The 25759-nt window shown below is 42.0% G+C and overlaps 1 protein-coding gene across 1 annotated transcript in view; it reads left to right on the top strand.

Annotated features, from left to right (window-relative positions):
* Positions 1–3973: 3973 nt before the first annotated feature.
* ASXL1 (ASXL transcriptional regulator 1) overlaps positions 3974–25759 on the top strand; it is a gene marked incomplete at both ends in the record, with an annotated part of 71998 nt that continues 50212 nt past the window's right edge. Inside the window, 4 exon segments of the mRNA XM_084247937.1 lie at positions 3974–4030; positions 9726–9809; positions 9811–9812; positions 13155–13263. Of these exon segments, the coding sequence (XP_084104063.1) occupies positions 3974–4030; positions 9726–9809; positions 9811–9812; positions 13155–13263 (252 nt within the window).

Raw genomic sequence — 25759 nt, forward strand, 5'->3', positions numbered from 1 at the left:
CTCAGTCTTTCCCAATTCTGCCTGGGCAAGTTCCAAGTACTCTTTAGGGCTCATTCATGGTAAATTAATCCTCGAGATTTTTTTCCAATTAAGTATTGAGTAAGACCATTCATTCAACAGACACCTGCCATGTGCCAAGACTGTGCCAGATGTGTGCCAGAGGTGTGATGGGCACAGACATGAAACCAGAAATCTACAAAGAAATGAAATAGGGGTGGGGGCAGGAGAGGTACTTATTTGATTAACTGCTATGCTGGAAGTTTAGCAAGTGTGATCTCATTCAGTCATCTGGGACCTGGGGGAGGTAATATGACCTTTCTGAACCTCAACTTCAGTTGAAAATGAGATCTGAGTTATTGAGAGATAACATTCATTAGATTGGCAAACTGATCCAGGGACGGGTTACTGAAATTTAAAATGAGGCACTTTTTACACTTCAGCCATTAAATCTTCTCAGAGGCAGAGAGCTGACATAGTGTCTGCTGTGTGCAAGTTGCTTTACAAAGATGCCATTTAATACCAATTTCCCCTCTTTGAGTTTGCTATGTACCCTGTTGTCTGAATGATGACACTGAGTCAATGAAAGTTTGCATAATTTGACTAAAGCCACACAGCTGGAGAAAGACTGCAAGATTCAAACCCAGATCTGCTGAAGTCCAACGCTAATGCAATACATAATTTCATGGTGTGGTTCAGGGGGTGTATGTGTCCTTTTGGGTATGACTTGCTGTCTGCTGGTGGTGTGCTTGTAATTTAGATTCCTGAACGTGTGCTTTGCTCCTAACCATAGTTTGAAAAGTGACTCATCCCCAGACAAGGCAGGGTTGAGTATCAGTCCTCTTTCTCTTACAGTGCTCTGTGGCACCTGTGTTCACTTCAAAGCTATTTTGTAGGAAAAGCACTGTGATGAAACAGAAAAATACATACCAAAAAATGTGCAGGTTTGTTTTTTGGTGCTTCTGACAAGAAACTCATGAGTGTCACTAACTTCCAAAAAAAAAAAAAAAATCACAGATATGAGTTAATGGCTAAACCCAATTTTATAATCCTGAACATACCCCTTTCACTTTTTAAATTTTAATCCCTTTTCACATTTGATGTCGTCATTAGTTTGTTTGATTCTGCAAAGGCAAAGACCCTGAAATAGTCACATCCGGATTCCCCCAGGGCGTGACCCAACTGTGAAAGCCAGACAGAAATGACTGAAAATAAAGAAAGGCATTTCCACAGTGCCTGTGTTAACTTCTTTTGCTACCAAAAGAGGTTATCACAGATTTAGAGGCTTAAAATATCCATTATAGCTCTCATTTTCTGTGGGCTAGGGGTCTGGACAGTGTGGCTCAGTTGGGTGTCTCAGTTTTTAAGGAGAAAATCAAAGTATTGGCAGGACTACTTTGCTTTCTACATATTCTTGAAGAGGGGAGAACATGCTTCCAAGCTTACCCAGGTTGCCAGAATCCAGTTCCAAGAGGTTGTAGGACTAAAGTCCAGATACTTGCTGGCAGGGCTTGTTCTGCCTCCGGAAGCTGCCTACTATCGCTGACTATGGTTCCCTTCAATGTTACTAAAGTGGATCGAACTACTCTCAAGGTTTGCGTCTGATTCTCCTCCTGTCTCATCACTCCCAAGCAGCTCTTTTGCCCTCCTCTTCTGTTTTTAAGGGTCCACCAAGGAAATCCAGGATAATTTCCTTATTTTAAGGTCCTAATTCCATCTGCAAAGTCTCTTTTGACATGGAATATAACATATTTACAGGTTCCAGGGACTAGGATGTGGATAGTTTTGGTGAACTTGGTGGGGGAGATATCATTTTGTCTACTATAGTGCCTGAACTAAACATGGAAATTTTAGAATGAATCTTCTCTAGTTCAGAAGCTCAGAGGGGGTTGAAGCTATTCTAGGGAACATTTGAAATGACTTATCAAAGGTTACTGAATCAGCTGTAGATTTAAACAAAAGAAATCTTTCTAAAAATCAGGGCAAACTTTTTTTTTTTGGGGGGGGGGATGTTTGTGTTCTTTTCCACACTTGGAATGAAGGTGTATATTTCACCTTTTACAGTCTATTCACTTTGCAGGATTTTACTTATGGACGTCAAAGTCTTCTATGTGATGAGCATTAGAAACAAGAACACTGAACTCTATGGTGTTAGCTGTTGGGCAATATAATCTGGTTTTCTCTCAGTTCTGGATTGCCCATGTGCTAAGACCAGGGGGTGGCGGTTGTGTTTCCTCACCTAGGGAAGCCTTAAATGTGGTCATTTACCCTGTCTCCCTAATTTTTAAGTGTTGGCCACTAACCTAGTTTAGTTCTGATTCGAGGAATGTTTCTGGATATTGATTCAACAAATAGGCACCAAACACCTGTGTGTTGGGCATGTTGAGCCTCATTTCCTTTAATGCTCTGCTACCAAGGTTGCTGCAGGACTAAGTACAGCGCCCATTGTCTCTCAGCTGGTACCAATTTCTAAGCACCTGTTCTGTCAGCAACCGAATTATATGGGCCTCACTGTGAAGGTCCTCCCTTCACGCCCTCTTCCAACCTGCCAGGTGTTTTTTTTTTTTTTTTTTTTTTTTTTTTGCTAATTTTAATCCTAGCAATGCTGTGAGGTATAAACTAATGTAGATTAGAAGTTGAGGCTCAGAGAGGTTGAATCCCTAGTTTTAGACCAAGAACCAGTAATGCTTTAGCCAGGACGCCAGCCTAGGCTCTGACTCCAAAGCCTGTATCCTTTGCAGGTTACTGCCTCTGAAAAAGGGCCTCAGGTGCATTCTGTTATGACCCCAAAGTCCAAGTTCTTCAAGCTACCCGTCATCAAGAAGTTCACTAAGGGGTAAAGCAGTTCTACACTGGGGGTGCAACTTCTGCAAATACATGGCGGTATGAAAGCACAGGAGGAAGTGGGGAGCTGTCTAGGTTCACCAATCAGTGGAATAACCGTCTTACTGGTATGAGTGTCTTTTTGTCTCATTATTACACGGCAGTGAGTCATTTAAGGGAGGACCCAATGGGAAAGTCCTGCTTCTGTTACTTATGAAGAGTGGAGGTGAGAGCTGCTGAGACCGGGAGAGGCATAAAGTGGGCACTGGGAGCCGAGGACCAACTCTCAGCCCCCAACCTTACCCGCCCCGTGGCCCGGAGGGAGGAAAAGCACCGAAAGAGTTAAAAGTGGTTGGGGGTGGCCAGCCACCGCCCCTTCCCAGCATCGCTTCCCAGAATGCCTCAGGCCCCCAGCAGTTCCCGCACCTCGCGAGACTCCGCCCAGTCCCTTCCCCGAACCACCGTTCGTTTTCCTTCCTTACCCAGTTGGGCGCGAGGCGGAGGCTGAGAGGGGAGGGCGGAAAGGGCCCGCGGGGCACGCCGGGAAGTGTGGTCCAAGCGGTTCGCGCAGCCATATTCTTCCGGAGCGAGGAAGGCTAGCGAGGCAGCAGGGACTACGACTCCCAGCCGCCTTTTCGGTTTGTTTTTGTTCAAAAAAAAAAAACCCACAGTCCCCCTCCTCACTCTTCACACACACTCACACACACCCACGGCAGACACGCACACACCCGGGCGCCGAGGGGAAAGCCGCGTCTCGCCTTCACGCCCCGCCGCCAGTCCAGTCTCGGTCCCTCAGCAGAGCGGGAAAGCGGAGGCCGGAGCCGTGACCTCTGACCCCTTGGTTATGCGGAGCCGCCGCATTCCTTAGCGATCGCGGGGCCGCCGCCGCCGCCGTGGGCGACTGACGCAGCGCGGGCGCGTGGAGCCGCCGCCACCCCTCCCCCACCGTCGCCCTCGCACAGGGTCTCGCGCCAGCCGGTCCCCGCGCGCCCGCCCTCTCCTCCCGGCCGCACCCGAGTCCTCGCGCGCCGCCGCCACGCGCCCCCCGCCGCCGCCGCCGCCGCCGCCGCCACAGCCCCGCGCCGCCGCCCCAGCCCGCCCCGCCCGGAGGTCCCGCGTGGAGCCGCCGCCGCCGCCGCCGGGGAGGAGGAAGATGAAGGACAAACAGAAGAGGAAGAAGGAGCGCACGTGGGCCGAGGCCGCGCGCCTGGTGAGGCGGCCGCTCGGGGGGACTCCGCGGGGGGCGTGGGGGGTGGGCTCGCCGCGCACCCCCCACGCCGGGAGGGGGAGGGGCGAAAGCCCGGCCCACCGCAGGGGAGGCGGGGCCACCCGCTCCCGGAGCCGGACGAACCCCCGAGGGCGTGGGGTGGGGAGAGGTCCCCCTCCGGAGAGCAAGTGGCGCCTTTTTCTGCACGCGCCCCCCGCCCCCGAATTCCTGCGGAGGGGCGCGCGGACTGGCCGGCTCCTCCCTCTCCGGGCGCGGGGCTCCAGCCTCCCCTCCCCCACTATTTGGCAGCGTCTGGGGGTCTGGGAGGCTGCGTTTTTTGCTCTCGGGGGAGTTGGGTTTCCGGGAAGGGTCGGAAGCTCCTCCCTCGCTTCCTGGTGGGCAGTGGGGCAGGGAGTTTGGCTCCGGGGTGGGACAGCGCCCCCGCTTTCAAGGACGCGAGTAGCCTTTCGAGCGCCCCCAGTTTAAACCAGGTGTGAGGAGGGAAGCAAGTGTTAGTTTCCTGCTTGAACCCTGAGCTGCGGTTCTCGAACTTGATTCTACTGTGGGGACACCTGGGGAGGTTCTCCAGGAAGCCTCGTGCTAGGACCCTACTTATGATCTCACGAGCCTGGGATTCTTCAGGCCAGAGAATCATTTTAACCTGCTTTCCAGGTTGCTTCTAATGCAGGTGGCCCACGGACCTCACTTTGAGAAACATTGACGAGTGTTTTCGCGAGTTAGACTTGAGCTAGGCACTCTGAAGAACGCTGACTACATTTTGCAAAGAGTGTGCGTCTGTAATCTTTATTTCTTGGTGTTCTGGTCGCATGTGTACATGAAATGTTGGACAGAGACCAAGAGTCTCTGAAGACACTGCTCATTGAGGACTTAGCAATGGAGAAAATACTGAGTACTTGACGCTGCTGTGTGAGGAGGATTGTGAATTTTCTGTTTTCAGACTGTCAGGATTTGTAAGTGGAATGTCTTCCTTTTGGGCATGCACCTACCCACAAAGCTGAGATACTTTGAGGCATGTTCATGTAAAATTTTGTGGGTGACAATAGTAACAGGTTGTACTTCTTCCAGAGATGTCACTTTCTCAACTGTCACAGCAGGGTTGTGGTGCAGAGAGCATACTTGTCTCCTGACACCCTGTATTTTATATGTAATTGCTAGAATTCACTCTTAATGGTGAGAATGAAACTCAATCTTCTTATCTTTTGTTTTATTGGGGAGTGAGGTTTCTAATGAAATGTGTTGTGCAAAAATATATGGATGTATGTGGGAGATTGCTACAGATCTGTTGTATATCTTGTCTCACAACCTGTAAAATTCAGTTGGTTTATAAGAAACTGGTGTAGCTATAGGAGAATTTTCACTGGTTTTCTTCCTTGGGTATTTGTGCGCTGAAGTTTTGTGTTTCAGTTAATTAGTTTTGGTTTGTTAAATTGGAACATTTTTGAAGCTCCTAAATATTGTTTTCAGTCAAAATTATAGATGTGTTGGCCAGCGTTAGAGACTCTCTTGAAAACTTTAGGATTTTTTCAATGTTACTTTACCTGGAAACAAATTTAGTTCTGAAGGAGAGCAGGGAATAGCCTAAAGTACCAGCTCTCTTTCTTCTCAAGGTTGAGTCTTAGGTATCATTGAAATTCTCTTCTGAGTTTCTGTTACCCAGGTGTTTATGACTCTGGGCTCCAAAAAGAAATTTGCTTGCCAGATTTTTACTTGCTAGAGGTAGGTGGAAGTACTTTTAATCATGTTTTTTTAATGTCCTGACAAAATCTGTCTCGAATCTCTATTGGCTCTTAATAGTCTAGAGACTGGAGGAATTCGGGCTTCACTTTTCTGCCAAAACTCTTCAGGTTCTTATATTTACTATGATGCAGATTCCACTGTCCAGGTTGTTCTATCATTGACTCAACTTCATGCCAGATTAGCAGAGTAAATTCTTTTTCTTCTTTGGCTCTTCTTTTAAAAAGTTGTAATATGAATAGAAATTACTTTGTGGTTCATTTAAACACGTGGAAGACAATTCATGGGAGGGAACATGATGTATAATTTTGTGTATCTTTTATATTTTTTCTTTTAGGACTTTCTGTCCTTTTGGATGGGACTGGTTGGGGAACTGAAAGAGGAACCTTTTTAGAGGTCTTTTTTTTCCCTTTTGAAAAAAGTGCTGTAACATTTGTGTGTGGAAATGATTATTATTTACACCAGACAGATTAGAGTGGATCTCTAACGGTAGAACAGTAGTAGGTTAGAACTGACGCTCTGGACAGGTGAATTTGGAGTGCTTGCCACTTGCTTGGGGTCAGTTTCATATTACTTCTGACCTTGCTTAGATTGGTGTCTGGAGTGATACAGGGAGTCCTTTAAAAAACTGTTTTGATAGGAAAGCGGAGACTTCTGGAGAATTTCAGTGGTGGAATATGTCCCAGGAGAATGATTTTTGCAGAAGTTAATTATGTTGTTGAAAAGGTAGGGTATTCTTTCAAATATTTGTTGTATGGTATTTCCTAGATGTCAGAGGTGGACTGTAGGGGGATGGATGAGTATAAATCTTCCTGCTTGTTAGGAACAATTTGGGGAGAAATAGCCTAGGGGATTTCCCTTTAAATTGAATGCCCTTAAAGGGATTCTTCCTGGCTTTGAGAAACTCTTCATCGCATGCTTTATCTTTCACTTTGATTCATGGCTGACCATTCTTACATCAAACATTTTTTTCCCCTTTGAAGTAGAAGAGATACTTTTTTTTTTCTTTTCAAAGTGTGCTCTAGAAAGAGACTAGGAATAGAACACTGCTGAATTGTTCTTATACTAAAAGCTGGACTGTTTGTTTTTTTTTTTTTACTTTTATTGCTAGTGAATATTTTGTATCTTTTGATGTGACTTCCCTTTAGAGATTTTGTTTCCTCTGCCTTAGTTTCTCAAGCTCTCCTGCCTGCTGTTTAAATAATTGGTAACTAATTTATCAGTCATGCTTCATGAAATAAAAATTCTACAAAAATTCGCCAACTCATCTCACAATGAATATATACCAAAGAGATGATATTTGTGGCATTGAATATTAGTTGCTTGTACCAGGCTTTATTGTGGGTTTGTTAAAGTCAACACTGTCTATCTTATCTTAGCACTTAGGATTTTGAATACAAATATGGATAAGGTTTGTCTCTGGGGATGGGAAGGGTCCAAACACATGAACAGAATTTTACTTACAGGTGTAATTGGGGTCAGAGATGTATAAATGGTAAGCAGACACCCTGGTTCCTGCTTATTGTCCAGACATAGTTATGAGTAGTTCCTCCTTTAACTCTCCAATCTCCTGCATTGAAGATAGATTATAAATGTTGTGGAACTATGAGGAAATTAAAAAGACATTTAACTCTGCCTGGCAGAAATCAGAGAGGTTTCCTGAAGGAATGTACTTTGTGAACTTAATCTTGAAGGGTGAGCTGTGACAAGAAATAGCAGGAGAGGGGTGCGGTGGGGGCTGGGCGATTGCTTAAGGGTAGGGGTGGGAGTGTGAGAATTGGGAATTCCAATAACTGTAGTTACATAGTATATAACTAGTATACATAGTATATAGCTATGTATAGTTACTGAAGAGAAGGTTTGTGAAGTATCAGTTTGGCAATCAGGTAGAGAGACAGGCCCTGTTTTGAGGGGCTTATATGCCAGGCCAGTGAGCACTTTGAGCCAGGCACTGTAGGCACCACTTACATGATTGCTAATCTGAAACAAATTTGAAAGGAAGATAGCAGTATCCTTACTTTACTAGTGAGGCAACCTGTGCTTAACTTGGGTAGTTTAGAAGGCCAAAATTGGAACTACATCTGTCTGGTTCTAAAAAGCCTCTACTTTCTAATGGTCCGGTGGCTACTGGAAGCTTTAGATTTTGCTGTATTGTTTAATAAAGTTTAAAATCCTGTCGAAGGATTTCAAAATGGGAAAAGGATGAGTGCAGCTTTGTCTTCTTGACTACAGCCTCTCAGTTTTGTAAAAGTAGGGATTTGGTCTTGTTTACTGATGAATTCCTGGAATTGTCCCTGGCACAGACTGGGTTTTTCATTTATGTGTGGAATGAAGAATGACAGCAGAATAAGAATGGATTTGAGGAAAGCGGGACTGAATGCAGGGATATTAGTGAAGAGGCTTTTAAAGTGTTGGGTCAAGTAAGAAACTGGCTGTGGGAACTGGGAGCTGAGTGAGATTGAAGGATAATGCCTTGGTTTCTGAATTAGATGAGTAGATTGGCTACCCAGCAAGGTAAGGGATAGAAGAGTGGGTCTGGAGGGGAGATTAATTCGAGTTGCTGATTTAATGAATTAGAATGGAAATAAATTAGACAGTCAAGGGGTGGGGTGGGGGAGACATGTTCAGTACAGAACTGAAGATTGAGCCTGATACTCAGGGAGAAGTCTAGACTAGAGATAGAGATTTGGGGGTTATCAGAATTTAGATAGTAGTTGAAACTGAGAGATGGTAATGCTACCCAAGGAGAATATAAAAATTGAAGAGAGGCTAAGAATGATACATGGTAAATAGGGCTTTTATTTCAGCACTCACTTTACCAAAACTCGACTCCCTTTGGTGCTTAGGCTCATGTTCTTTATTTTATTTATTTGTTTGTTTATTTATTTTAAAGATTTATTTATACAAGCACAGGGTATGGTCAGAAACGTGGGAGGGTGAGAGAATTCACCAGAGCTAGAGCTGGGAGCAGAGCGGGGAGCAGAGCAGGCAGAAGGACCGAAGTACACTGCTGAGGGGAGCAGCGGGCGGCAGGAGAGGTCTGCGCGCCATGTGGGACCCTCCTCCAGTGGCCTGGGAGCAGCCTGGGATCGAACCGGCGCTGCAGAGGCTGCAGGCAGCCTTGCAACCCAGCGCTCAACTGCTGCACCACCGGGGAGGCCCAGGCTCATGTTCTTTAGAGAGAAACCTCAGCGGTGGTCCTGTCAGACTTTTTGCTTTACATTTTATTTGTGACTGAGCAGTATTTTGGTTATGGCAGTTATATGACTATTAGATGTTAACTGATTTGGAGTAACTTCAGTGGCTGCAAAAGTAGAGATATTGACAGCCTGTCTTTGTCTTCTCTTAGAAGGATAACCCTTCTAAAACAACTCAACTTATTAAAGTGGAAGAATTGCAGTTGGTAACTAAGAAACTACTGCTATTAATTATAGATGATGCTAACATAAATGGGATGCTCCATTTCTTACTGTTTTTGTCTTTCTCATAGAATCATAGTATCCTGTTACCAAGTGGCAGAATGTACTGTGGCAGTTGATACTAGAATTTCACAATGCTCTGGCAAAATAATTTTAAAATATGGGTTCTAATCAAACTTCCTTGGGAAAGAAAATTTTGAATACATTTCTGCCTTAAAATACACAGTGTAGTACTGTGTATTCTGTGTTTTAGCTATGTTAACACTCTCAAACAGTAACCGGATGCCATATATGCTAAGATTTGTCTTTAGAATAGCTTTGTTTTTAGATTGTCTTTAGAATAGCTAATTGCAATATTTCCCCAGCAAATGGGTATACCTGTAATTTGTTTTCTGATGTAATCTTAACTATGAAAAAATGACATTGTCAACAGTGGTACTGCAGCAGAACTGTAGGCCATACCATAGATTGATGGATATAAATGGAAAGTGGACACTGAAATCAGAATGTTTATATTTCTTCAGGTATTAGAAAACTACTCGGATGCTCCAATGACACCAAAACAGATTCTGCAGGTCATAGAGGCAGAAGGACTAAAAGAAATGAGGTTTGTATTGCTCTTGCTGCTTAATAGAGTTTGAAAGGATGTATGTCTTTCTCTAGTTCTGTAGTGATGTCAGTAAATTCACATATGTATATATTTGGTGGTGGTATGGAATTATCTCCCAGGTTGTGTATCTGAACAGAGGGTAGGAATGGGTGACATCCATTTCGTTTCATTAGAAACACAACAGCTTTTCCTGTCCTGGTTCCTGGTTCTTCCTTAATTCTAGACATGGGCTTGTTTTTTTTGTGTGAGGAGTCATTTTGTATTCTGTTTTGCAAGTTTTAGTTATAGAGAATCTGATACGCTCAGTGTGTCTAAAACTACCATATCTTTGTCCTTTGATTTAGCATCAAAGAAGGGTAGTCTCATCACTTATAAGGCCCACTGGCTTTTAACCTGCCCACTGATTCAAGTCATTCATAATATGAATATACTAATTTTGGGGTGACCTTGGTTTTCTCATCCTATGATGTAGTTTGCCTAGAAGCAACAAGTTGTAAATATATAAGAAATTGTAGGCATGAAAACTAGTGACTGTCTTTTTTTTTTTTTTAAGATTTATTTATTTATTTATACAAGCACTGGGTACAGTCAGAAGCATGGGAGGGTGAGAGGATTCACCAGAGCCTGAGCGGGGAGCAGAGCAGGCAGAAGGACCGAAGTACACTGCTGAGGGGAGCAGCGGGCGGCAGGAGAGGTCTGCGCACCATGTGGGACCCTCCTGCAGTGGCAGGGGAGCAGCCGGGGATCGAACCGGCGCTGCAGGGGCTGCAGGCAGCTTCGCAACCCAGCGCTCAACCACTGTGCCACCAGGGAGGCCCGACTGTCCCTTCTTAATCCATTTCTGTTCTCATCCTCATCCCAAACCTTTTCTTTATTTTTAATGTAAATGATGAATGAAAAGAACACAAAACAGTTTCTTAGCACTTAGAACCAACAGCATGTTTTTGCCTGGTAAGCTTTTGCTACTTGAAATTGACCTTTTTGGGTCTAAAGAGCCTCATTTTTTAGATCTCAGTTCAGATATTCTGTTGACATTTTGTGGGGAGGGGCGATCTGGATTGTTAGATCACATTGATTTAAATGGTACCTTTGTACTGTGCAGTGTTAAAATTGTGCTTTATTTTTGTTTTTCTGGGCTACTTCCCATCATGCTGCTGCTGTCTGCACTGCTGTTGGACCACTATGTCTATAGAAGGTAAATTAGTCCTTTTGGGACAGATGGAATTGAAAGCCTTAACTGTTTCCGCTTCTAGCTCTTACAGGAATTATGAAGCAGTCATGGTGGCTTGTGATGAGTGAGCAGCTGTGTAATTTGTAGACAGAGGTATAGAGTGTAGGAGTCACACTTCACGGAAGGACTCTGCCAGCATGCTGTTCCTCCTTGTAGCAGAGTTAGCACACCCACATGATACTCCAGATTCTGCATAAGGTTTCTTTTAGACATTGGTTCTTGGTGAAATTTTTTTTAGCATTCAATGTGTTCCAAAGCAGAATAAGTAATAGGTTTTTTTTTTAAAGACTTTTTTAGACTCAGAATTTATTTTTAACATGCTACATAAATTAGGACCTCTAGTTCTAAAAAGTTAAGAATTTTTACTTCAGATATATTTTTTGAACATGGGGGGGGCAGGAAGAGACAGTGTACAGGTGAGTGCTAGTACTAATGCTAGTGCCAAACTCATTATTTTTAATGGGCATTTGTCTATTTTTTTCAGCTTTTCTAGCTTAAGATTTAGTAGAAAGCCTCTAACCACTGAGTTGTAGCAGAAACATGAAATAATTTAATGTGCTATATATATACTTTTTTGTTGCTTTAATGCTTTGCACATTATCGGGTACTAAACCCATATGACTTTTCTTTTTATATTCAAATTTGAATGATTGCCCTTGGGTCGATGTAGAATAAAACCCATCTTTTCTCCTTTCTGACAGAGAAAAAGCAAATGAAGTACTATTCCTTTTGTGTGCTTATTAGAAAATATTTAACTGGGGAAAAAAAGGAGTGCTTGTTTTCTTGGGACAACACCATTGATTTTGTGGTCTTTGTATTGACATTGTTATGTGGCAGTTTCTAAACCTGATATGCAGGTCGAAATCTAGAAGATAGGAAATCCTCCAATTTATTTATTTTAAACATTTGGGGTTTTTTATGCATACCAGAGCTGGGGTACAGGCCAGAGATGCAGTGGGTGAGAGGATTCACCAGAGACAGTGGGGAGCAGAACAGGCAGGTGTACTGAAATACATTGCTGAGGGGAGCAGCAGGCAAGGCAGGAGAGGTCTGCTGCACCATGTGTGTCACCTCCCTGGCTAGGGATTGAACTCGTGCTGCAGTAGCTGTGAATAGCTTCATAGTGCTGCACCTTAACCCCTTGTACCACCAGGTACAAAATCCCCAGATTTTTTTTTATTTAATTTTTTAAAAATTTATTTATGCAAACAAGAGGTAGGGTACAGGCCAGAGATGTGGGGGGTGAGAGGATTCACCAGAGACAGAGTGGGGAACATAATAGGCAGACTGAACGAAATACACTGCTGAGGGGAGCAGCGGGTGAGCCAGGAGAGGTCAGCTTCGCCATGTGGGTTGCTCTCTGGCTGGCCAGGGATCGAACTCATGCTGCAGAGGCTGCGGATTGCTTCATAGTGTGGTGCTTAACCCCTTGTGCCACCAGGGAGGCCCTCCCCAGATTTATTTTTAATTAATATTTAAAATTTAAATTTTTATTAAAATATCGGATGTGTTTTTTCAAACCTTGAGTTAACTTGAAAAATCAGTGTTGGTTTTATAAATTTCTTTTTCAATATTTTGGGTTTATAAGTTTCTTGAGAATTTGGTTCACATTTTCTGTCTTTTTAAAGATTTTATTTATTTTGCATAGAAGAACTAGGGTATTGACCAGAGGATTCACCAGAAACAGAGTGGGGAGCAGAACAAGTAGATGTACTGAAATACACTGCTGAAGGGGAGCAGCAGGCAAGACAGGAGAGGTCTGCTGTGCCATGCGGGTCTGTGCGCCACGCTCCTTGACCTGGGCATCGAACTCAGGCCATTGTGGTAGAAGTACTGAGACTTAACTCCTAGGCCACCAGAGAGGCCCCTGGTTCACATTATCAAAAGACCACTAAGGAGGTGTCGGGTGTGGAGCAGATCTTATCCAGAGTTCGCTGGCTGTCAGTTTTATTTGGTTATTCTTTTGCTACTTTCGTGAAATTGGTATTGTCTTTTTCTTTGTGTTTCCCATTCTACTTCTTGATTTAAGAATGAGTTAGCGGGTATTAGATCTTTGAGTAAGTAGACATATGCATTTTTATGACCCTCATCCATCTTTGTCTGTTTTCACAGCGGAACATCCCCTCTTGCGTGTCTCAATGCCATGCTACATTCCAATTCAAGAGGAGGAGAGAGCCTGTTTTATAAATTGCCTGGCCGAATCAGTCTTTTCACTCTGAAGGTGAGTAATATACTCTGTTATTGTGGTAGTTCTTAAACTTTCAGGTTATGTAAAAATCACCTGCTGTATCTGGAATGAGGTCCATGACTTTTGCATTTCTTTTTTTTTTTTTTGTTTTTTTTTTTTTTTGTTTTTTTAAAGATTTATTTTTATTTATTTATACAAGCACTGGGTATAGTCAGAAGTGTGGGAGGGTGAGAGAATCCACCAGAGCCAGAGCGGGGAGCAGAACAGGCAGAAGAACCAAGGTACACTGCTGAGGGGAGCAGCGGGCGGCAGGAGAGGTCTGCGCGCCATGCGGGACCCTCTTCTGGTGGCCGGGGAGCAGCCGGGGATCGAACCGGCGCTGCAGAGGCTGTGGGCAGTTTCGCAACCCAGTGCCCAACCGCTGCGCCACCCGGGAGGCCCGACTTTTGCATTTCTTATAAGCAAGTCAGGTGATGCTGATGCTGTTGATCCTAAATGGCACTTTCCTAGTGTGATCAGAGTATTAGAAATTGTTTTGTAATATTAGCTATTGTCTTTATACTCAGCTTTTGCTAGACTTATCTTTGCAGATTGTATACGATAGAAAGATAAGTATGTGTGGAGGTAATTGCATAGGTCCCTTAATTAGGATTTTGTAATAATTTTGTGAAGGATGAATTACTGGACAGCTAAAGTAAGATCTGCTCAATGGAAAATAACTGAAATACGAATATACTTGTGAAATACAGTAACTAGCATTTACTAAGTAACATTGATTGTAAAGGAAGACAACGTAAAGTTCGTAATAAGGTTCATAGAGGACTGAAAGAAAGCTAATTATTTTTCTACCGTTTGTGATATCCTTTAAACCACAAGTCAGCAGACATTTTCTGTAATAAATAACAGATAATTCAGGTTTTATAGACCATTCTATTTCTGCATAACTACTTAACTATGCCATTGTCCCAGGAAAGCAGCCATAGATAATACATATATGAATGGGCATGACTGGGTTCCAGTAAAACTTAATTTACAAAAACAGAAGTGGGCTAGATTGGGCTTGGGGCCATTGTTTGCTGACCCATGATATAGGCATAAGAGGAAATTTTTTTTCTGAGGAACCTGAAAGTTTGATACTGGTCCTTATATTCGTCTATAACGTAGTTATAAATTGTTGTAGTCTCTAGGCAGACTTTTTTTCCCCCTTTTAGTTTTGTTTTCTTAATAAAATTTTTTTTTTTGTTTAATCAAAAACACTTAAGCCAATACCAAGGATATATGAGTTGCAGACATAAAAATTGGTCTTTGAGCCTCCCTGGTGGCGCAGGGGTTAAAGTCTCAGCACTATCAAGCTAACCGACATACAGCGCAGCAGGCCTCTCCTGTCTTGTCTGCTGTTCCCCTCTGCAGTGTATTTCAGTTGATCTGCCTGTTTTGCTCCCCATTCTGTCTCTAGTGAATCCTCTTGCTCTCCCACATCTCTGACCTACTCCCCAGTTCTTGTATGCATAAATAAATAAATCTTTAAAAAATTGATCTTGGGCCTCCCTGGTGGCGCAGCAGTTGAGCGCTGGGCTGCGAAGCTGCCTGCAACCTCTGCAGTGCCGGTTCGATCCCCGGCCGCTGGTGAGGGTCCCACATGGCGCTCAGACCTCTCCTGCTGCTCCCCTCAGAAGTATACTTCCATCATTCTGCCTTTTCTGCTCCCCGTGCTGGCTCTGGTGAATTCTCTCACCTTCCCGCTCTTCTGACTGTACCCAGTGCTTGTATAAATAAATAAATAAATAAATAAATAAATAAATAAATAAAATCTTTTTTAAAAAAAAAGTTTAAAAAAATTGATCTTTACATACACATCTTCTGATTAGGTGTCTGTGCTGTTCTCTTTTGTTTTGTTTTTTATTATTTTGGACTTTCTTTGTTAAGAGGGAGCACAATGTGTTAGGAATAAAGTTCAGGAGAGTCCTGAGTATAAAACCTCGCTTTGTCACCTGGGTTGAATGTAACCTCTTTTTACACTGGAACCTGAGTCCCTCACACTACACAGTCCTTAGGAAATGGCAACTGTTACAGTAGTCCTGGGTTTTTCATCCTTTGTTACTAGCTAATGCCATTTTCCATTGTATATAGGCAGTGATAACATAATTATATATAATTATTACTATAATATATGTATTGTACATATCATGAACATGCTTGTTAATGGTGTATTTCTATTTTAAGAGGGCGGAGGATTACCTTTATCTCTGAGCACCTTGAGGGTAGGAACTGAGTTTTGTCTTTGTAACTTGGCCCTGAGCAGAATTCTTGGCATAGTCTATGCTCTAGTATTTGAATGGAATTAAATTTCTTCATTTTAATTTTAATCTATCTGAGTAAGCACCATTGTATGAATCTGCTGTAAGCATGGAGATGTTCTTTTACTCTGCAACACATGTCTGAGATCATCAACTGAAGATGGTGCTCAGCTTGTCATCTCCTCTCCCTTTGGCTTTCTGTTGGTTATTGGAGTTGTATATCAGCAAGCATCACCTCTCTAATACTCTTTGTGTTCCTTTGGGTTAATGTTTTGCTTGTCTGATTTCCCCAGTTAGACTTGGGGGCGCAGACAGACTAGGTGTTACTCATTTCAGTATTAACTGGGATACTGTACAAAACAGACTTCAATAAATGCATGCTTAATAAGTGACTTAGTGTATGATGACTACAATCTGGTCCTTTATTATTATCCTCCTTTGTTTTGACATTTGCTGATAAATACTGCTCATAATCTTGATGAAACTGTTGCTACATCTGCCTCTGGCATCTAGCTCATATCTCAGCCAAAATGAAGAATGCTTACTCCTATAGCTTTGGTAGAATTTTAGCTTGTTTTTTTTTTTTTTTTTTAAAGATTTATTTATTTATTTATTTATTTTTACAAGCACTGGGTACAGACAGAAGCGCGGGAGGGTGAGAGAATTCACCAGAGCCAGAGTGGGGAGCAAAGCAGGCAGAAGGACCGAAGTACACTGCTGAGGGGAGCAGCGGGTGGCAGGAGAGGTCTGCGCACCATGTGGGACCCTCCATGTGGGACCCTCCTCCGGTGGCCGGGGAGCAGCCGGGGATCAAACCGGCGCTACAGAGGCTGTGGGCAATTTCGCAACCCAGTGTTCAACTGCTGTGCCACTGGTGAGGCCCTAGCTTGGTTATTTATTTGTGTGTATCTCTTTCAACATTTTGACCTGTTACAGAAGCAATATATGCAAATCCATAGAAAGCAAAGGGCAACAGACAAAGAGAAAGTAATGTATAAATTCTGCCACCTGTAACTTAAGTAAGAATTTATATTACTAATATTTGAAAAAATTATACTTATGATTTTGATATTAGCTTTATTTAGTAAGTATATTTCCCATGATGATACATATAAACATGCCTGAAATTTTTTTAGATTAACATAGTACTCCAGAGTCCAGGTTATGAATGTGGTAATTTTAATAGTCTCTTGTTAAATGCCTCATCACCACCATACTACCTTCCAAAAGTTGTACAGACATTTATTGTTACTCAGGAATGGGTAAGAAAGGATACCAAAAAAAAAACAACCCTAACTGATAACCATCCTAATCACCTGAGAATCCAGATCTGCTCAGTGAACACTTGTGTCTAAGGTGGTGTTAAGTACATTTTTTTAATTTTGAAAAAATTTTAAATGTACAGAAAAGTTGAGTTTTACAGTGACTTCTCCACTCATAGGTCTCTCTTTCTTACTGTTACAAGTTTACCCCATTTATTTTATCCCTTCTGTACATACATAACTAGTACAAACATGGTACATCACCCCTAAATATCTTAGAATGTATGTTTTAGGAGCACAAGGAATATTTTCCTGCATAGGATGATATCATCGTCATATTCAAGCAACTTAATGTCTGTTTAGTAGTATATAATACATACATGTTCAAACATATTCAGATTTTCCCAGGTTCCAAAAATAGTCTTTATAGCTTATTTTTTAAATCCAGGATCTAATCAAGAATCTCTTTACACTTGGTTGTCATTGTCTGTTTAATCGCCCTTAATGTAGACTATTTCCCTTGCCTTGTTTTGTCTTTTATGGCATTGATATATATATATATTTTTTTTAAAGATTTATTTATTTATACAAGCACTGGGTACAGTCAGAAGCGCTGGAGGGTGAGCGAATTCACCAGAGTGGGGAACAGAACAGGCAGACTGATGAAATATACTGCTGAGGGAAGCAGTGGGCATGGCAGGAGAGGTCTGCTGTGCCATGTGGGACCCTTACCGGTGCAGCAGAGGCTGCGGGCAGCTTCGCAGTCCAGCGCTCAACCACTGCGCCACCAGGGAAAGCCCTGATACATTTTTTTAAAGCTATATTTATTTATGCATACAAGAACTAGGGTGTAGGCCAGAGGTGCGGGAGGTGAGAGAATTCACCAGAGACAGAGTGGCGAGCAGAACAGGCAGAGTGACTGAAATACACTGCTGAGGGGTGCAGTGGGTGAGGCAGGAGGTCTGCTGTGCCATGTGGGTCACCTCCCTGGCTGGGGATTGAACTTGTGCTGCAGTAGTTTCCTGTAGTAGTTGCAGACAGCTTCACAGTGCTGATGCTTAACCCCTTATACCACCAGGGAGTTGATATTTTTGAAAGACCAGGTTAGTTGGGCTTTTTGTAGAACTAAGTACGATTTTAAAGGACTGTAGAACATGTTGAAATCTTTGTTATTTATGGACTCCTTTACATTTGTACTGCTAGAACTTGTCTGTTGTTTCAGGTAGTAGCCTAGCCACTCAGCAGTGAAGGATGGGGTATTTTGTATAGTGGTTTACCTATGGGTAGAGTAGTCAGGATCTTTATGATAAGAAACAGGAAGACATAAACTATTTAACTCACGTTTCTCATTTTTCTTTTTGAAGTTGGTAGTGACACCTCTGAAATCCTGTGGCATTTTCTTTCCTTAACTTTTCTCTCATGTGTTAAGGAAAAGCATGTGTGGAGTAGGTCGGTATTCTTCCTTCTATTTGGAAATCTCTTTAGTTAACCATCAAGGTCAGATTTGTATTTATGGGGTTTTACTACTTATTTGAAAACAGGAGCTTTTTCAGTTCTAGGTACATTTGTGTTATATTATCTATGGTTACCAAAGGTTTACTGATTAACTGGAATTTTGGGGAGCATGCTATAGAGTTCCTTATCTGACATAAGTTGTTCTGGGTAATGTGATACTGTGTTTGAAAGTTTATATATAGATGCTTGCATTAGTCCTCAGAACTAGGCCTCAGGGATGGATGGGATAGATAAAATCTATCCATACTTTAAATTCATGATTTGAATTGCTTTCCTTAAGCTTTTCCTGAATTCATCTGTCAATGTTCTGGTAGAGGTAGGATTTATTATCATTTTTCACACTTGGGATTTTCTGTCCTTATAAAACCACTGTGAATGCCTTTGTGTATTTTTAGGACTTTCATGCTGAGCTACTAAGCTTTTGTAACTTGGTGATTGTTGGTGAGTTTAACATGGGTTGGTGAATTTCAGCAGTAACTGTCAGGTATAACAACAGTCATCTGAACATTGTTCAGTTTTGTGGAATGATTTAAGATGTGTATTCAAATTGAGATATTTATGTTATGGCTATTGGTACTTCATTATGTTTCATGTGGCCATAGAGAGCCTGACCAACCCTCAAGGTCTTTTAATTCCATTTACAAGCTCAGATGAATCTTTTCAATGTTTAGAATTTTTTTTGTGACACTTTTTCATTTGGTTTTTATTATTTTTATTAAAGATTTTATTTAATTTTCTGTAGAAAAACTGGGCTATAGGCCAGAGGTACAGGGGGTGAGAGGATTCACTAGAGACAGAGTGGGGAGCAGAACTGGCAGATTTACTGAAATACATACACTGCTGAGGGGAGCAGCAGGCAAGCCAGGAGAGGTCTGCGGCACCACATGGGTAGCTCCCTGGCCCGGGATTGAAATCAGACCCCTGCAGAGGGCCATGGAGGTAGCGCAGAGACACCCCCTAGGCCACCAGGGAGGCCCTGGAATATTTTATAAAGTATAAAAACATCTTGGTAAAAGAAATAGATGAGTATGCTAACACTATGCATCATTAAAATCCACAGTTTGCAAGTAAAAGCAAATGGAGGAAGAGAGGGAGATAATGATTGCATTCTCACAATGTTATTTATATAACTACGATTAAAATAATCACGCACAACTCCCCACTTAAGCAATTTCTAAACTATTTTTATTACCATTAAATACTGAGAAGAACAAATGGAATAAGCCTAAGCTTAGATACAATACAGTCAGTCTAGCATTTGAAAGGCAGGATCAGAATCCATTTTAGTTTTTGATCTATGCATAGCAAGCATCATACCACTATCCTGCTGACTCTTGTTCTACTGTCACTTTCTCCTTGGTCATTGTACTTCAGCCACCCTGGCAATCGTTCTGTTTCCCAGACACTCCAAACACGTCCATCTCAGGACCCTTGCACTTGCCTAGTGCCTTTGCCTGGAGAACTCTGGTAGCTTCTTATCATTTGGGTCTTCTCAGTGAAGCTTTCTCTGTCACTGTAATTCCACAACATTATGAGAGGATTTGTTTGCTTTGTAGACCTGTCAGTGTCAAAAATTATCTTTTTTGTCTGATTACTTGGTTAGGGTTAGCCTCTACCCACCAACTAGAATCTAAGTTTTCACTCTATTTCTTGTATCTGACACATCATAGGTACTTAGGAATACTGTTGGAGGAAGGAAAGGAGGTAGCATCATCAAAATCTTAGCCAGCTGATTCTCCTTATAGTTCACCTTTATTTTTATTATAAAACAGACATATTTTGGGTTTTTTCTTCTCAGCAAGTTGACTTCTGAGAGCCCTTTTTTTCCTTGTGCTTTTTTTGAGCAGTTCTACATGAATCTGTGAAAGAATCTGCTGATTCTAGAAGTAAATCTTTCCCAGGCTCTGGCCATAATTGGTTCCTCTTAATTGCTGAAGACAGAAATTGAGCCAGTAGAGACAGTTTAAACATTTTAGGTAGTTTTGGAATATTATATTCCTTTCAGAGTTTTGAACTTTGATCACCTTGCTTGTTAGAAAAAGTAATTTCTACTTTATGGGCCTCCCCGGTGGTGCAGCGGTTGAGCGCTGGGTTGCGAAGCTGCCCACAGCCTCTGCAGCGCTGGTTCGATCCCCGGCTGCTCCCTGGCCACCGGAGGAGGGTCCCGCATGGTGCGCAGACCTCTCCTGCCGCCCGCTGTTCCCCTCAGCAGTGTACTTTGGTCCTTCTGCCTGTTCTGCTCCCTGCTCTGGCTCTGGTGAATTCTCTCACCCTCCCCGTGCTTCTGACTGTACCCAGTGCTTGTATAAATAAATAAATAAATAAATCTTTAAAAAATAATAATAACTTCTACTTTCATTTAGTAGTGACATTTTTAGATAGTGTCTTTTACAGTCTATCAAATTTGATCTCTTTGATGCTTACAATTCTATAATATTAGGTAGGGAATCTCAAAACATCCAGTCCATTTTCCTTTTGCAGATAGAAAACTGTGCTTCTAATGACATGATTTCATGATTTCTCTGTGGCCATTTATCTGTATGACAGATGCATGTGGCCATGTTGGGGTTAGAATCCAGGAAAAAGGTTATACCTTTTGAGTTTGATTCCTTTTCATTATGCCAATATAGAATGAGAGTTTTTCTTCAGATTTTTATTACCTTTGGCTACTTAATCTTTTCGAAGTTTCTTATGAGTTCTTCAGTGTTTCTCAATATGTCAGTTTTACCCTAACGACAGTTCACATAATTGCTAAGCAAAATTTTTAATACTCTTAGGTATGAATTATTTAGTTATGGCGTTGTTTTGAATTTCTGCACTCTTCACTAATTGTATTTACATTTCTGATAGTAGGCATTCTTTTTTGTGCCAAGTGAGTGATTTGTAGTGGTTATAAGGGCATTGGAATAGGAGTCAAGCTTTGGATTCCAGCAAAGCACCTCGTGAATTACTGCATATCTCCACTTAGATTTCTGTTTCTACCACTGAGGAGTTGAAAAGTTAAACTTTTTTTTTGAAAGTATTTATTTATACAAGCACTGGGTACAGTCAGAAGTGCGGGAGGGTGAGAGAATTCACCAGAGCCAGCGCAGGGAACAGAACAGGCAGACTGACGAAGTACACTGCTGAATGGAGCAGCGGGTGCGGCAGGAGAGGTCTGTCGCGCCGTGTGGGACCCTTGCCAGCCGGCTGGGGAGCGAACCAGTGCTGCTGAAGAGGCTGCGGGCAGCTTTGCAGGCCAGCGATCAACTGCTGCGCCACCAGAGGAGGCCTGAAAAGTTAAATCTTTAAATTGTAAAACCCTTTCTCTCATGAGGTGGGGCTGAAAATTACAAATACATAGCTGAAACTGCTCTGGTTGGAACAGGAATGGGGGCCCAGCTTGTCTATCTTTTGTGGGTTCTGTTGAAAACCTGGAGCTCTGTTGACAGCTTCTTAGAATAAAAACTTCAGCGAAGTACCTTTATATGCTGACATTCTAGCATCTTAACTCTTGTGTGAAAGATTAGTCTTAGTTATTTTTCTTTTTTTGCATGCATTTAGTATTTACTGGAAGCTGACTATTTTTATTGCAAACTGTACCACCGTACTGTGGGAGTTGTGTACCGAAGGGCACAGTTACTAGGGCACTACCATTTGCTGTGGTTAATTATAGCAGCAGTTTGCCTTTGATGGAGGCTTTGACCCCTTGGTTGGTAAAAGGTTTCTTATTTGAAGAATTCTCAAGGGATATCTAGGTCTGCCTTTGAAAAGGGAGGGGGGTATTCCATTGTCAGGATTCCCAGCCAGTTCAACTCAGGGCAAAAACAGAACTTCATTGTTTTCAGAGCCTGGTCAGAATCTGGTTTTATGCCTAAGATGAGCAGTCTTTTGTCCTTCTACCTCTGGAAAGTCAAAGCCCTCTAAATGGTAGAGATCAGGTAACAGAGGTTTGGAAAGCACTACCACAGGAATGATTTTGTGGTAGCTCAGGAGGTTGGACAGGCTGATAACAGAGTTGCTAAAGTGATTAAAATATTTTTAAAAAGAAGTTATGGACTTTTTTTTTTTTTTTTTTAAAGAATCCAAGTTTTCTAGGAAAATGAGGCGATTGTGTAGCTTCCTTGGACTTCAGCTAATAAGAAAACTGCAGTTGAGCTCTTATTTACTCAGATAAGAGTTTTGAGGAACTTGTTTTGCTGAATTAAATCTGAAGAAAAGATGGAAACTGATTTTTTTTTTAAAAGATTTATTTTATTTATACAAGAACCGGGGCACAGGCCAGTTGCATGGAAGGGTAAGAGGATTCACCAGAGACAGAGTGGGGAACAGAACAGGCAGACTGACAAAATACACTTGAGGGGAGCGGCGGGCAAGACCGGAGAGGTCTGTTTGCCGTGTGGGTTGCTCTGAGGCTGGCAGGAATCAAACCGGCACTGCAGAGGCTGGGTATAGCTCCACAGCGCTGTGCTCAACCGCCTGGGCCACCAGGGAGGCCCCTGGAAACTGATTATATTCTTTTTTGAAAATATGTAACTAGGTTTTTCTTGTTTTTTTTTTTTTTTTTTAAAGATTTATTTATTTATTTATACAAGCACTGGGTACAGTCAGAGACATGGGAGGATGAGAGAATTCGCCAGAGCGGAGAGCAGAACAGGCAGAGTGACAAAGTACACTGCTGAGGGGAGCAGCGGGTGGCAGGAGAGGTCTGCGCGCCATGTGGGACCCTCGCCCGGCAGCCGGGGATCTAACTGGTGCTGCAGAGGCTGTGGGCAGCTTCGCGACCCAGCGCTCAACCACTGCGCCACTGGGGAGACCCTGGAAACTGATTTTTTAATTGAGCATTAACTGTATTTCAGACAGGCATCATACTCCTCACAGTCTTTTTTGAAACATAAGTGTGTTTGCTACTTCTGTACTAATGGGGAAGCAGCCTGAGTTTAAGTAAATGGTAGTCTCACTTTTAGTTAAAAGAGATTTGTACTTAGCACACAGAGGACAGGTTAGGAGGTTTAAAGTTTTTAACTTTAGTTAAAAACTAAAGTTTTTAACAGTTCAATTTGTTTGGGATATTTTTAGTATCAAAATAGAATTACATAGTAGAGAATGTTTATCAGGATCTATTTTCTATGGAATGGAATTTCTTAAAATCTCCAAAGTATAAGTTTTATTTTCTCAAAAGGAAAAAAGTAATATCCAGCTTTGCTCTTGAAATTTAGTGTCCTGTTGGTGCTTATATGTTTGAGAAAGATACTCAGGATCTGAATATCTTCAGATTCTTTGTGGATCATGAGGCAGGAGAGGAATAAGAAGCAAAAAGCTGTCTTGTCTTTTGTTCTGGAAGAATTATTGTTTTAGTTTTTTTCAGTTTTATTGGGTAGGCTCTGGAATGTGTACTTTTTTTTTTTTAAGATTTATTTATTTATATAAGCACTGGGTACAATCAGAAGTGCGGGAGGGTGAGAGAATTCACCAGAGTGAGGAGCAGAACAGACAGACTGATGAAATAAGCTGCTAAGGGGAGCAGCAGGCATGGCAGGAGAGGTCTGTCTCGCTATGTGGGACCCTCACCAGTGGCCGGGATCGAACTGGCGCTGCAGAGGCTGTGGGCAGTTTCGCAGCCCAGTGCTCAACTGTTGCACCACCAGGGGAGGCCCATGGAATGTGTACTTTTAAGTCTCAGCTAATTCTTATGTTTTCATCTTTTGAGAGATGTGTTTTCTTTGGAAAAATAACTCCTGACAGTATTCCTTTTAAAACTTGTACTTGTGTTTTGATCTCCATTTTCGTTGTCACCACTTTAGTCTAAGTTACCCTCATAGGCTGGCTACTGAAATAGTATCCTACTGCTCTTCTTGCTTTCACTTTTCTCTCTGTAGAATCCAGTTTACTTTTCTGTAAGCCAAGTAGCAGCCAGGGTGCCTTTTTTTAAAACATAATTTCATCACGATACATTTGTTTGCTATACCTGTCAATGGTTTCCCATGACATTTACCAAAAAGTTGTATCTTGCTCAACTCTACTGCCTTTCAGTACTTTTTGAATTACTTTTCAGCACTTTTTTAATTTTAGGGTCTCCTAATTAGAAATCTTTTTCCCTTTTGCTTGGCAGTGGTTATCAACTGTCATTTCCTCAGAGGAACCCTTCTTTCTCTAAATTGTATTTTCCTATTGTGCCCTGAAGTTACTTCTTATTACTTACAAGGTTATGATTTTATAGTTATAGGGTGATTGTTTGATGAGTCTCCTGACATCAGAGGCAGAGAAAATCTGTACAATAATGTCACTTAATGACCTTCTAATCAGTGATGGAACACATAATATGAGAGTGGTTCCAATAGGCTGTCCATACAACCTATGTGTGTACTAGGCTATACCATCAAGGTTTGTGTAATTATACTTATCTCACTTTTGCACAGTGACGGAATTGCCTAATTAATGATGCATTTTTCAGCATCACTGTCTTTGAGTGATTCATGATCCATGACTATCATTATGTTCTTGCCTATACCCTTAGAATCTTTGGTAGTAGGTGCTCAATTTTGTTTGTAGGAACACACACAGGAGATTGTTATAACTCGATTGGTAGCAATTCTCTATGTGTAACAGTTGAATTTGGGATAGTAATTTTTAGTATCAAAATAGAATTACATAGTATGGAATGTTTACCAGGATCTATTTCCTATGGAATGGAATATTTGAAAATCTTCAAAGTATAAACTTTATTTTCTCAAAAGAAAAAAAGTTATATCCAGCTTTGCTCTTGAACTTTAGTGCCCTATTGATTCATCTCTTATATTTGCTCCCCTCTTTCTCCCCACTGCTTCCCCTAAAACTTTGAGGATTTTTTCCTTTCCATGATTAATCACTTTAGTGTGGGTCTTGTTTGTTTGTTTTTAATTACCTTTATTGAGCTTATTCACCAGGGTGGAAGTAATATCTGTACAAAAGCAAGTGTTTGGGCCTCCCTGGTGGCGCAGGCAGTTGACCGCTGCGCTGTGAAGCTGTCTGCAGCCGCTGCAGCGTGAGTTCGATCCTGGCTGGCCGGTGAGAATCCCACATGGCACAGCAGACCTCTCCTGTCTTGCCTGCTGCTCCCCTCAGCATTGTATTTCGTCAGTCTTCCTGTTCTGTTCCCCACTCTGTCTCTGGTGAATCCTCTCACCTCCCGCACATCTGGCCTGTTCCCCGGTTCTTGTATAAATAAATAATTTTTTTTTTAAAGCAAGTGTTTGTTACTATAACTTCTGCATCACAATTTTTTTTTTTTTAAAGTTAACATCATCAAAACCCACTACCTATAATCAATACTGTCTTTGAAGCCACAGTAACACTTAAATGTGGGTAAGACTGGAATGCCAAAATTTGGTTGGTTGGAACATTAAACTTCCAGCTTGCTTAAATAGAATTACAGAAAGGCAAAATTGTGTATTTCACAGAGATGTAGTCCATGGAATCAACAACATTGGATAGATG

The sequence above is a fragment of the Talpa europaea genome, assembly GCF_964194135.1.
Source record: "Talpa europaea genome assembly, chromosome: 11".
NCBI lineage: Eukaryota > Metazoa > Chordata > Mammalia > Eulipotyphla > Talpidae > Talpa > Talpa europaea.